The sequence below is a fragment of the Amphiura filiformis genome, chromosome 20, assembly GCF_039555335.1.
Source record: "Amphiura filiformis chromosome 20, Afil_fr2py, whole genome shotgun sequence".
Classification (NCBI taxonomy): Eukaryota; Metazoa; Echinodermata; class Ophiuroidea; order Amphilepidida; family Amphiuridae; genus Amphiura; species Amphiura filiformis.
Genome location: NC_092647.1, coordinates 7656642 through 7669501, shown reverse-complemented (window position 1 = coordinate 7669501; position 12860 = coordinate 7656642). Strand labels below are relative to the sequence as shown.

At 36.0% G+C, this 12860-nt stretch overlaps 1 protein-coding gene across 1 annotated transcript in view; it reads left to right on the top strand.

Annotated features, from left to right (window-relative positions):
- LOC140142875 (cullin-1-like) overlaps positions 1-11734 on the top strand; it is a 51644-nt gene extending 39910 nt beyond the window's left edge. The window contains exons 18-20 of the mRNA XM_072164895.1: positions 824-929; positions 1652-1765; positions 3145-11734. Of these exons, the coding sequence (XP_072020996.1) occupies positions 824-929; positions 1652-1765; positions 3145-3225 (301 nt within the window). The 3' untranslated portion in view covers positions 3226-11734. The remainder of the gene's footprint in view (positions 1-823; positions 930-1651; positions 1766-3144) is intronic.
- Positions 11735-12860: the final 1126 nt, after the last annotated feature.

Sequence of the window (12860 nt, the reverse complement as noted above, 5' to 3'; positions counted from 1 at the left end):
ACTTGGCGTTATGCCACCATGCCAGATTTGCAAAAAAAATCATGAAACAAATTTCAGCAACATGATTTAAAAAAGAATAAAATAAACTATTAGAGAACAATTTTTTTTAAATCTTTGTTTCACCATGCAGTATGTCCCACACTAATTGTTGTATGCATGTAAAATCTGCTGTTTGGGACAAAAAATAGATTTATTTTGGCTGAAAATTTGCCAAAAATACTTACATATTTTATATATCATTTGCTAACAGTAGCGTAGCTAGGGGAGGGTAAGGGAGGGCACATGCTCTGGGCGCCATCTTAGGGGGGTGCCTAATGGACCAATTTAGCATCAGTTCTGCCCCCTCCAAGTGGTGATATTCAAGCACACATTTCAGCACAAATAGTCATTTGAAAAATCAATTTAAGACCGAAATTCAACTTGATTATACCCAAATTGCTGGTATTTGTGCAAATTTACGTGCGCTCCGTGCAAAATTATTACTTGCCCCCTGGAAATTGCCCGCAGAACAGGGTTGGGGTTTTTTTTTGGGGGGGGGCTTGTTATCTGAGATTGAGACAATTCTGATTAAGCAAAAGTATTCACCTATTGCATGGTTCCGCATGTGCGAGGAGAGCCTTGATCTGGCAGCATACATGAATGGGAATTGAACCAGTCATATAACATTGTGTAAAGCTATGTAATTCATCCTTTCATGTCATGCCAGTTGGAGGCTCTCCTTGCATCATGGCAGAATTGTGCAATAGGCAAATTGCATTACAACTCTGTACATCTTTGAGAGTGTGCAAGTAACAATGTTGATGTTTTAATTTTATTTTTTCAGCAAAAAGCTCCGTGTAAATATTAATGTACCTATGAAGACAGAACAGAAACAAGAGCAGGAGTCAACCCACAAACACATTGAAGAAGACCGCAAACTTCTTATTCAGGTTGGTGTCAAATCCTATCAACCTCTAACTATTTTCATTGGTTATAAAGAGGGTTATATCAGTGTATTAAGCCAATCAGAGATATGTTAAGAAAAGTCAGTCAGGCTGAAGGGATTCGACACAAATTGCTAAAAGATCTAAAAGCTCTACTTTGATTGGTTACTCGGATGAATATATCATGAAATTAGCCAATCAGACGCACTGTGAAAAGACAGAAGTGCCCACGGGGATAAACGCATAATAATTGAGTGCAGACTGTTTATTTATTTATTGCCATTTTATTGCTAAAAACATACAGCAATTGCAAAACACAAATAAAAAACCTTTGTGTGCGACTGTGCCCAAATAGAAAATTTGAATCTTGAGGGCTTATTTGGCTCCCGGCACTGATAAAAAACTTGTTTTTAATAATTACTATTCAATTAGCCTGCTTTTCTGTTGGAACAAGGGTCAGCAGGTAGTGGCTTTGAACTTGGTTAATTTGATTGGTTTCTGGGTTTCTAATAGCTTAGTAGTAGATGCTACTCAAAATCTTTGACACCATAGATGACAGTAAAAACACAAAATCCTATCTTCATTCTCCAAGTGGTTAAGAAATTATAAATGTTGTTGGAAATCTGTGATAGTGATGTCCACATGAATGGCCAATATGCAATGTTTAGTTTATTTCTCAGCCAAATATGCCAAAGATGATGAATTTTCATTTTTGTATTAATTTCCAGGCTGCCATAGTGCGTATCATGAAGATGCGCAAAGCATTACGGCATCAGCAGCTCCTAGGAGAAGTGCTAACACAGCTCTCAAGCAGGTTCAAACCTAGAGTGCCTGTTATCAAGGTAAGTTTTACAACAACTCATATTGGCATATTCAGTTAAAATCCATTACACCTCCTATGGAAGACACAGCCTTACTATCTCACACAGGGAGTGTAGATTTCAAATTTAGTAACCCATTCAGGTAACCCCATTAGAAATTCACACTCCCTGTGTAGAAGATTAAGGTCATGTCTTCCATAGGGGTGTATGGATTTCAACTGGAATAGCCCATTTATTTTCACTCACTGATGTGTGCAGCCCTCCAACTTTTTTCGTTAGCTTAAATCTCTTGCTGCTCCTGCCCAAGCTGTTGTACTCATGAAGGTGGTGATGTTATCTCACCAACATCTTTGTCGTCTTTCTTCTTTTTCCATTTCTTGCAGCAGCGTTGCCAGGTTTTTAGTGTGAGAGGGCAGAGCCAAATTCTCATCCCCATGTGTCAATTTTTTACCCATTTTCAGTCATTTTAATTACACTTTACTTTTTGCCATCCCCTATTTTCATCACTGAAAATTGCTCCCTCCGCTCCCCCGGGCTGCGCCACTGATTCCTTGACTTCATTACTCAAACTGTGTTACAGCCCGAAATATAAATAGGACAACATCTTTGACCAAATCTGGAAGAAAGCTTATGCACATAATCATGATGTGGTACCAGGTTTCTAATGTTATATATATATATATATAAAAATTGGAGCAAGTTGAGGCTGCGGATTACAAATTGCCCCTTTAATTCGGAAAATAATATATGTAAAGAATTTTATTTTGTGGATAATATTTTTTGAATCGTTTCTTTCTGGCAATACACCTTTGCCAGGATGAAGCATTATAGGGCTTGTCAGTTACCTGATGCATAATTTCCATGCTTACACACGCAAGACCCCAAGCAATATTTGTCTCTATAGTCCATTATACCTTCCTCGAGGCAGTAATTTAGACATTGTTTTTTATTATATCTCTAAAAGTAATGACAATAAGTACAGAAAAGTATACATTTTCAGAAAGGAAATGACACAAGGAGTTCAACTTGCATAAAAGTATTCTTCAAAAATAAGCATTTTTTGAGAAAATCTCCCAATTTGATTTTACTTTGCTGACTCAAGGAAGCTATATGGAGATTAGAAATGTAATGCAGTATGAGTTGTTTTTTTCCCCAGAATGTTTTTTTTCAGTTACTTTTGGACTTTTGATGATCTTGCTGGATAATTTCTTCAATTTTGTTTTTTAAAAAGATGAAAAAATATTTTGTGTGTGATTTTATGACGTGTGCGGGTGGCCAGATACAAACATTTTTTTGGCCTAAACAGAACTTTGAAAATAGCAGATGTGTAGGTAAGTCACAAGATCAATCAATCTTTACACTAACATACCACTACTTGATTTATTTGATTTTGATTTCAGAAATGTATTGACATCCTAATAGAGAAGGAATACCTTGAGCGTGTAGATGGGGAAAAGGACATGTATAGCTATCTAGCATAACATGATCAGCAACCTTAACACAGAGAGATGTCACTCAGGCTGGTTATATACATACCAGCAATTACAGCATGCATGTATGGTAGGCAGTAGCTTCTTGGCTGGCTGGCTAAAATGGTCCGATTTGCAGCAGAAGTTCTAGCTAAAGTAATCTGGAGATTTCTGTTGGAATATGTTGTTAGTTTTTCATTTCCATCACAAGGGATCATTAAACATTTTTTGCAATTTTCCCATGCATACAAAGTGTATGTATGAGAGGAGGAGGGGGTAAAAACTAACTCTACTATTTTCCACCCTGCTGTGGCAGTGACATTTGTGTGCATTTCATTGGGTGCAACTACAAATCTCTAGTGTTTGCTTAAAGCTCTTAAAGTGCTGGCAAGTGTGTGACTCACACGCTTAAAGATGCTCCATAGATGCGTGCGCGAAACAGCGGCCTCAACGCTTTGACGTCACTGCCACATCAGGGTGAAAAATGGTATAGTGCGTATATATGAAAGAGAAATTAATTTTTGTTAGTTGTGATTTCATATGACTAGTCCAATAAAATATCATCCACTTACTTGCAGACGTTTCGGAAACTATCAGTTTCCTTTATCAATGCTATTGTTGTAATGACAATCTATGTACAGCTGATGTTGACTGTTGCTTAGCAACCGAGTTGCCAGTTGATTTTCTGTCAGTTATCAGATCGTCAAAACCGTGACTTAAGTTGTACTTGTACAGCTTCCGAAATGTCTGCAAGTAAGTGGATATTTTATTGGACTAGTCGTATGAAATCACAACTAACAATTCTTCTATGAACAGTACTGATGAATTTGTTCAAGAAGAAATTAATATTGTTAGTTTTTTCCACAGTTAAATGATGGCATATTCACCATTTTTTATGAATATATATCTTAAGGTGTGAAAAAATATGTACACTTCGTACATTTTGGAAACTGGCAAAAATGTTGAACACCATCTAATCATATATGTGTAAATATAAGTGGGATCCTAATTGGCAGACTGAATCAGGACATATCCAAACAAGACTGGCAGAACTTGTACTTTGTAATAGCCCTATGGGTTTGTAACGTTATGGGAAATGCGCAATATTGAATTGGCACTCACAGATGTAAAGATAATTGTCGTCTTTATTGCGTGAACATTACAAAGATTCTCACGTGTAGCGCTTACTGTGGTTTACTAGCATAATGCATTGCACGTAGCTTGTAAAACAAGCAGGTATTTCAGTTTGACTGGGGCATGGGGGGATTATGTGAGGGAAGTACCCCTTTCCACTGCATGCGTGACATGCTCACATAATAGTCTCATTCAATGGGCATGACACAGGCTGATGTAGCAAAGCCGCAATTCTGTGACTAGGTCCTTGAATCATGATGACCTCCATTTTTACCAGTGGGAAAGGTCTATGACTGGAAAACTAAAAGCTTATACTCTGATCAGCTCATAATAGAAGTGGGACTCAGTACATCATGGATTGATATAGAATGGCGTACTCGCAGCTGGGCGCAGCACCTATGCGCTGCTCTTTGCTTTGGTGAATTTATGCAGGACTTAATATTGACTTGCGCAGTAACAAAAACTGAATAATTCTCGCCTATTACGAACTGATCATAGTATAGACATTAGAATTCTAGACATAGGGGTTCATGTTGCAAAGCATGAGTGGAAAAATAAAAAAATGTTGCAAAGCATGTAACCAATTACCCCATTGTTAAGTTGCAGTGCTCCTCACTTGCCATACATTTATGACAAGATTTTATGTAATAAATCTCTATTATGCACAGCAAGTTATTCCTGATGCATATTGGTCAAAGACCATCTTTGTCAAATTGACACTACAGAGTGTCGTAATCCTCAACTGGATTTTGTGCAAAGCATTGCAAGCCTTTGTGAAATGCAGTTCTGGTTCTGGTTTTTTGGACATTTCTAAAACATATGAACACAGAGCGAAATTTGCTAATTGATTTGCATATGATCACCTAATAGCTGTGGAATGAAGTTTGATTGTACATGGCCCAGTGTAGGTCTTTACCGTAAATTTTATTCCCAGTTAAGCAGTTAGTTTTTGAAAGTGATTGCAAATAGACATCAAGATATTTTCTGTTTGTTATCTAGCAGATGAATTTTTGAATGCTTTTTTTCTCTTTTGAAAAAGCAGCTTAGTGACACGATGCGCAACCTATATAGCAGATCTTTTAATAATTATAATAATCAATGCAAGGTGGTTCTCTTAAATATACAGGGTTTTTAAGAGACATGCAGAGATATTACAGTTGAAATCCATAAACCAAATGGAAGACATGACCTTCATTTCCCACACAGGTGAAATTCAAATGGAGTCACCCATTCAGGTAACCCCACTTGAATTCACACTGCCTGTGTAGATGATTAAGGTCATGTCTTCCATAGTAAGTGTATGGATATCAACTGCAATAGCCCATAGTGTACAAATTGTTTGCCTTGCTGCTTCAATCAATTAGCATAAATAGGTCAGTTTGAGATATGATGATCATTTTAAAAGGTTTCTTCCTGCTTGGGGAATATTATATCGTCATTGCATTTCTTTCCAGCTTATTTCACACACACAAAAAAAAACCCAACAACATTTATTCCTACATGTGGATGGAATATATGCCCATTGGCCACCTTATGGACAGTTTTGCAGTCCATGTATTAATGTAAACCTTGCTTAAAAGAGAGAATTTTCTTGTAAAAAAGTCAACTTGCCAATTAGGCCCATTATGGTGAATGGTCACAAATAAGCTGTTCTATGTCTTGATACCCGACAAATAGTGACCGCTCTTTCTGGCTTTGGTGGTTAAGAGAAAATTTCCATAAAAGATCTAAAGTTACATGTATGGTTTAAGCAATGTCTTCAAGAAATTGTACTTGCAGCAAACTATTAACAACCATAGAAGAGCTTAAAAATAATTCTCTTTGAACCTCTAGTGCAATTTAATCACTCAAATTGTATACAAAAAACTTAGATAATCATAGTTGGTTCAGTGGTTCTTGAGATGGCCTTTGTCATTACAAATGAATTAAAAATAAATACTGTAACAATGATTTTTTTCACATGATTACTTTGTAGCTGTGCAAAAATGTTATACATTTTGCTTTTATTTTAATTTCACTTATTTCAAATTATCTACATAGGCAAACTCACTACATTTTTATCTTGCGCCAGCTTTGAAAAACATACAAAGCACAAAACTTTATAGGGTGAAAATTTCCACAGAAGCTGCTTTTTGTTCCATAGACCTATGACCATGCGAAAAGCAATGCATTTCTCAAGCTATATTGATAATCAAAATTACTGAATGGGACTTCTAAACTGCAGTGTGGTTAACATTTTTTTGTAAATAAACCCAAGTTTTTCAGGATTGATCCTGAATTCTGGATTTTTTATCTTCCCTTCCCTGTACAAAAAAAGGAATATTTGAAGCGCCACAATTTTCAGGAAACCTCTTCTTCATAAATAAATATTTAAAAAGTTGAGACCTTTACCATTGCATTCAATAATCAATCTGGCATTCAAATGTATTAATTAAAGGCAAACAAGGTATTTAACACAACTGCTTTTCTATTTTTCCTGGCAGTTGGCTAAAATAATCTTAAAGCGACAGGCATAGGTCTTGTCTCATAACGCTCTTTTGTACCAAATGTAAAATTGAACGCCAGTGTAATAAATGACCTTGCATAAAGATAAAAGCTGTATTGGTCTATTCCAGTTGAAATCCTTACACCCCCTGTAGATGACACGACTTAATCTCCCACACAGGGAGTGTGAATTTCAAATGGGGTTACTGAAAGGTTGTCTCAATTTGAAATCTTACTACACCCCCTATAATGGGAGATTAAGGGTTTTCACAGGGGGTGTATGGATTTCAAGTGAAATAGCCCATTTCTTTTCCTCTCTTGTTCTTGCTCTTTGGTAAATATATATAAACCACTTGGAAGACATTTATAATTTTACTGTATCTGTGTTCAGTGTGCTTGTACACGCATGTATACAATGACTATATTAAACAAATCCTTACTTTTTTAGGGGATACCTTTTCTACATGTCTGTCGAAGACAAAATATGAAATTTAAAAGATCTTAATTTAATTATATGAAAGATTTATAAATATGCTCAAAGCAAATGTTTTGTTTAAATGTTATAAAATGATACCTTGTAATTGAATGGAACCCAGTTTTATGTTGTACTATACCAAATGCAGTCGTAATTGCGATCTTTAACGGGGGAGTAAGGATGTATAATAGTTATTCTACACAGAGTGCAGATGTCGTATTCAGCAGTGGGGAATATACGGGTCATCAAGTGTGGGGCATTACCCTGTTACGCCATCTGTGCAGTATGCCCATATCCACATTGTAAATTAAACAACATAACTGTCTTGATGTATGCACACAGACAGATAAAGTTTTTTGTTTCTCAGTGTTAAAGATACTGACTGAAGATCTACAGACAATCTGGTGTTCATTGGGTACGAAATATAATTGCAAAATTTTGTTTGTTAGTTTGTCAAAACTAAGTGAAATTTTTATTCGCTGTCAGTATTTTGTATGCCTTATTGAAGGACTATCCCAATAGAGACCGATGCATTGGGCTATTTTAGTTGAAATCCATCCCCTATATGTCCTTATATGGAAGGCATGGCCTCTATCCCACATTGGGGGTGTATATTTCAAATGGAGTCACCCATTCAGCAAGGGTGAGAGAGTTCTTCTTTTCAGCTGATTTCCTTGTTTTTGGTTGGCAAAATTTATGTGTTTTCTTTTATTTTCAGCCCATATTTGGGGCTTTGCCATGATGTTACGCTGTTTTTCAGTGATTTTCCTCATTTTTGATCTGTGGCCTCTCACACCCCTGATTCAGGTAACCCCATTTGAAACATACACATTAGCCCAATTTATGAAGAGTAAGTAAGAAAGTTGGTAAAAAGAAACTAAAATTTTGATTTATCAACAAACCTGATGAACCTATAATTTATGTTTTCATCAGGTTTGTTATCACATGTAAGATCGAATGTAAGTCTGTATAAAATAAGGTCAATTTGAGGTCAAATGATGGAAAAACTCAATAACAAGTTGATTCCATCTTAATCTGTTGAAATTCTGTTTTTGCACCTCTGCTGTGCAGCAAACAGGTGTTGACCAATTTTACCATCTCTTGCCAGTTATCTGTGTAAGCATACAAAGAGATAGTAAAACTGGCAACACTGGTCTTCGCCATAGCAGAGTTGCACCAATCTTATGAAACCAGTAGTTGATGATGTTCACCTTATAGTTTGAATGGGATATTCTAGTAGAAATCCTTACACCCGCTATGGAAGACATGACCTTAAGCTTCCACACAGGGAGTGTGAATTCCATATGGGTTTACTTGCACAGGTGACTCCATTTAAAATGTACACCCCTTGTGTGGGAGATTAAGGGGTGTATGTATTTCAACCGGAATCGCCCAATAGGGTTCTGTATTTTAGTGTTTCAGCAGTGACTACTAGAAACTGCCTGATGTGACATTTCTCTGTAATTAAATGTTGAAAAGATGACAACCCTTTGAGTGTATTGATGTTGCCATGGCAACTGAATCTGAAACAAAACGTTTTGTTTCACTCGGGAGCTGAAAATATGGTGATGCAAACTTGACATCAAGTACATGTTGTGCCAGAAAGACGTCTATACATTACACAACATGTGCAAAGATACTGGTGTACAGTTGTGAGGTAGTATTAAGTTGATTCATTTCCTCTAACATGTCCAGTAATTTAATGTTCTGACCAAAATTCTGAATCTATTGAAATCAATAGTACACTCTTTGTGATGGTGATGTATAGTCGGTCTAGTCTAAAAGTAGGAAATAAAGTAATATAATTGCAGGGTGCAGTTGTGCAATACAGATTCCTGCATCTTGGTTCAAAGTTGCAGAAGTATTAAATACAAAGCTGCCTATAACAAGTCGGCAGCATCAACAACAGGGGTGTTGCTCCCTATTTCCAAGCCTGACTGACTATAGCAATACTAGTAGTAACTCGAATTCATAGTATTGCTTTGTAACATGTATAATGGTTATTCAGAATTGAACATGTATATTAACGGAGAATGTGTATGCTGCATGTATTGTGAGTCGGGAGTGCTTATGAAAGAACCTGAATCTTTCCCAGCTTTATAAACATACAATACCATTATTGAATATGCGGGAAACTGGGAAAGATCCAGCTTATTGCTTGCCTATTTGCATGTCAAGTACTCAATGTGTTTCTAGATGATTGGTTATGCCTTTTGCATGCCAAGTACAGTGTTTCTAGATATTTCTGTTGTGATTTCCCCCCTTCCCGTCCCTTGCAATTAAATTATTCTCTAATTTAAGATATCAATTGTTTTTGTAATGACATCAACTTGTCATGTGATTTGTGTATAATCTGCAAGGGGTATTATATTATGATGAGCCCCAAACAGAAGACTTGTTATAATTTTATTTTGTGGGGGGAAGATCCATATGGATAAGTAGCATTATAAGTATTGAGTGACGGAAAGGTTGGAATAAATCCAGTATGTTCATAATTAAATACTTGAGTATAAATTTTGTACACATTTTAAAAGACATTGTTAATGATATTTTCAGGAAGTGAAAGGGTGACGGTCTAAAATAGATATATTTAATTGGCATCTATAGACTACTACTGGCACGCTTCAGCTTTATGTGGGGTAAATTGGCACGCTTCGGCCACAAAGCAAAACAGAGGTCAAATTGTTATCACATGTTTTTTATAATCTTATGATATCCTTTATAAAAACATGATAACAATGTGTCCTTGGTTTTGTTTTCATTGTATACTGCGCCAATAAAGTATCCTTACACTTGGAAAAATAATCACAATTTCCAAACTGAAAAATATTGTGGTAAATTTGTTTTTTTAATAGATGCACTATCTAATCCTGCACATTATGACACAACATTGAATCCAATGTGCCTTCACGAAGCAAAGTTACAAGCATTTGATTAGACGAAGGTCCAGTTTTAAAAGTGACAAATTGGCCTATTCAAAACTCCACAGACTAGACATCTGGTTTGAGAGAGGTGAATGGCTAATTTATGCGTTTGGCTTTAATTTAAAACAAAAGGAACAAAAGAAAACTGGAACAAAAGAACTGACAAATAAAATGAAAGTTAAGAAAAGTACAGAGAAGTAAAAACTGAAATAAAAACTGCTTTAAATAACGCTTTATTGAAGAAACTGTGTTGTTTCTTTGTTTCGCTTGTTGGAATCTTTTTGCGTCTTGTATAGGCCAGTTTGTCACTTTTAAAACTGGACCCTCGTCTATTCAATTGCTTGTAACTTTACTTCTTGAGGTCACATTGGATTCAATGTGGTGTCATAATATGCAGGATTAGATAGTGCATCTATTAAAAAAACAAATTTGCCCCAATATTGTTCAATTTTGAAATTGTGATTGTTTTTCCAAGTGTAAGGATACTTTATTGGCGCAGTATACTTTTTACTTTATGTGATTATCTGTGTCAAGGCTATCTACCCCTATATACATGGCTGAAGCATGCCAGTTGGAAGGATTGTGTAAAACTGGTGTGCTTATATAAGACTGTACAAGGTCTAATTTCGTAAAGGTAATAAAATTTGTTAACACAAAGTTAAGTCCCCTGGGTATGTGTTTATATAAAACCTGGTAACACAAACTAAAATCATCAGACCGGGTTACTTTTTGTTATGAAACTTTCACTGTAATAACATCTGAAGTGCCTAAAAGTAGGCCTATATAACTCCATATCCATTGTAACTTTGCATTGGATTTATAAAGGCCATGGGTACTAACAGGGCAGTGCAAGCCTTTATGAAATCGACCCACAAACAACTCTCCTGAACAATTTGCTGTAGAAGTAGTGATGTAACGGGATTAATTACCATAGCGATAGGGGAAAACAAGTATTTTTGAATGTATTGCCCTGCACTATAAGTAGGCTGCCCTCATCACCTGTCGTGTTTGTGACTGCAATCATAAATTGATAATCAATGCAGAGTTACAGCATACATCTAGTGCAGGTCAATAAATTCAAAACTTGTTTTCACCTATCGCTATGGTAATTAAGCCTGTTATATCGCTACTTCTACGGTACATACAAGGTATGGTTATGAATATTAAAACAGAAATTGTATTTATTAAGCAAATCAAAAAAATGTATTAAACAATACAAAGTATGGTTATGAGTAATGAAACAGAAATTGTATTTATTAAACAAATGAAAAAAAAGTATGACTATGATGATACTGGATTTTTGCTAATTTTAGACTTTTCCTCTCAGTTTTTGTTATGACTTTTTTTATAGCGAGAAACATTGTACAGTGCTTGTCTGGATTATGGGTCTGCTGGGGTAATACGTACATGGTACATACAAACTTACACACACATTATTATATACATACAAAGTTTGTATAAATCCTAAAGGATATGAACTATTAAAGTACTTGTTATCATCATATGGGTGTGTTAGCCAGTTTGTTCTCTGACTCAAAGTGTGTATAGCATTCCAGCTCATAACTCAATTATGATATCAATTTTTGTGTAATTTTTCCCCATGCCTTAAAGGAATGAGTTCCAGCTAACAGTAGTTCTAGTTTCATTTGTTTATAGGCCTATGATACTCTAAAAATTTTGTTTTCCAGAGAGTCATCCTTTCTTGTGTGAAATATGCAATGAATATTAACAAGTTTATTAGCACCTAGTACACTACAAGATTCCATGCCGCTACTTGCCTAAAATTGAGCTACTTCTGTTAGTATCATGCCACGGCAGTTATGTAATTAGACGTGTTTTCCTTTCAATTTAGCCTATTTATAAAGGTTTTGAGTATCTCAAGCTCCAAATTGCAATTTTGTAACCATTTATAATTTAGTCTGTAACTTTCCATTTTAAAAGTACGAGAAGTTTTTAAGTCGAGTGCTTTTCCGCCCAATTTAGTGATTTGTGTTCTAAATTTGGATAAATCCGCCCAAATATCTGGCATTGGTCGCTTTTGGAAGCTTAAAAATTGGGCTACTTGAGAATCCTTTACTGCAGCAGCTTTGGCGCTGACAAGTTTTGGCAATGAGTACTATGCTACTACTGCACAGGTCCTATACTCTGGTACTCCATGCTGTACCTTTGCATGCAGCTGCAATGTAAGATGACGGCTTATGTACACACATGAACAGAACGGACTTTCACCTTCATGATAAACTGTCACTGTGCTGTCACAGATACTATCAGATAACATCAAATGAACCAGTTGTGCATGCCGAAGTAAAAGGAAGTATATGCCTTGTTAAATACAAGCTCATGCTTTGTTTTTACTTGCAGAGCGGATTGATTTAGTCCTGTAAACAAAAGTAGTGTGCTGTGTTATTGACTGATACTGCATTGGTCTATTCCAGTTGAATATTCCATTCCCGGGATTCCATTATGATACATCCCTATGGAAGACATTATCTTAATCTTCCACAGGGAGTGTGAAATTTAAATGGGCTTACCTGTAGGGATGACTCCATTTGAAATCTATACCCCCTGTGTGGGAGATTAAGGTCATGTCTTCCTTAGGGGTGTATGGGTTTTAATGGTAATAGTCCAAT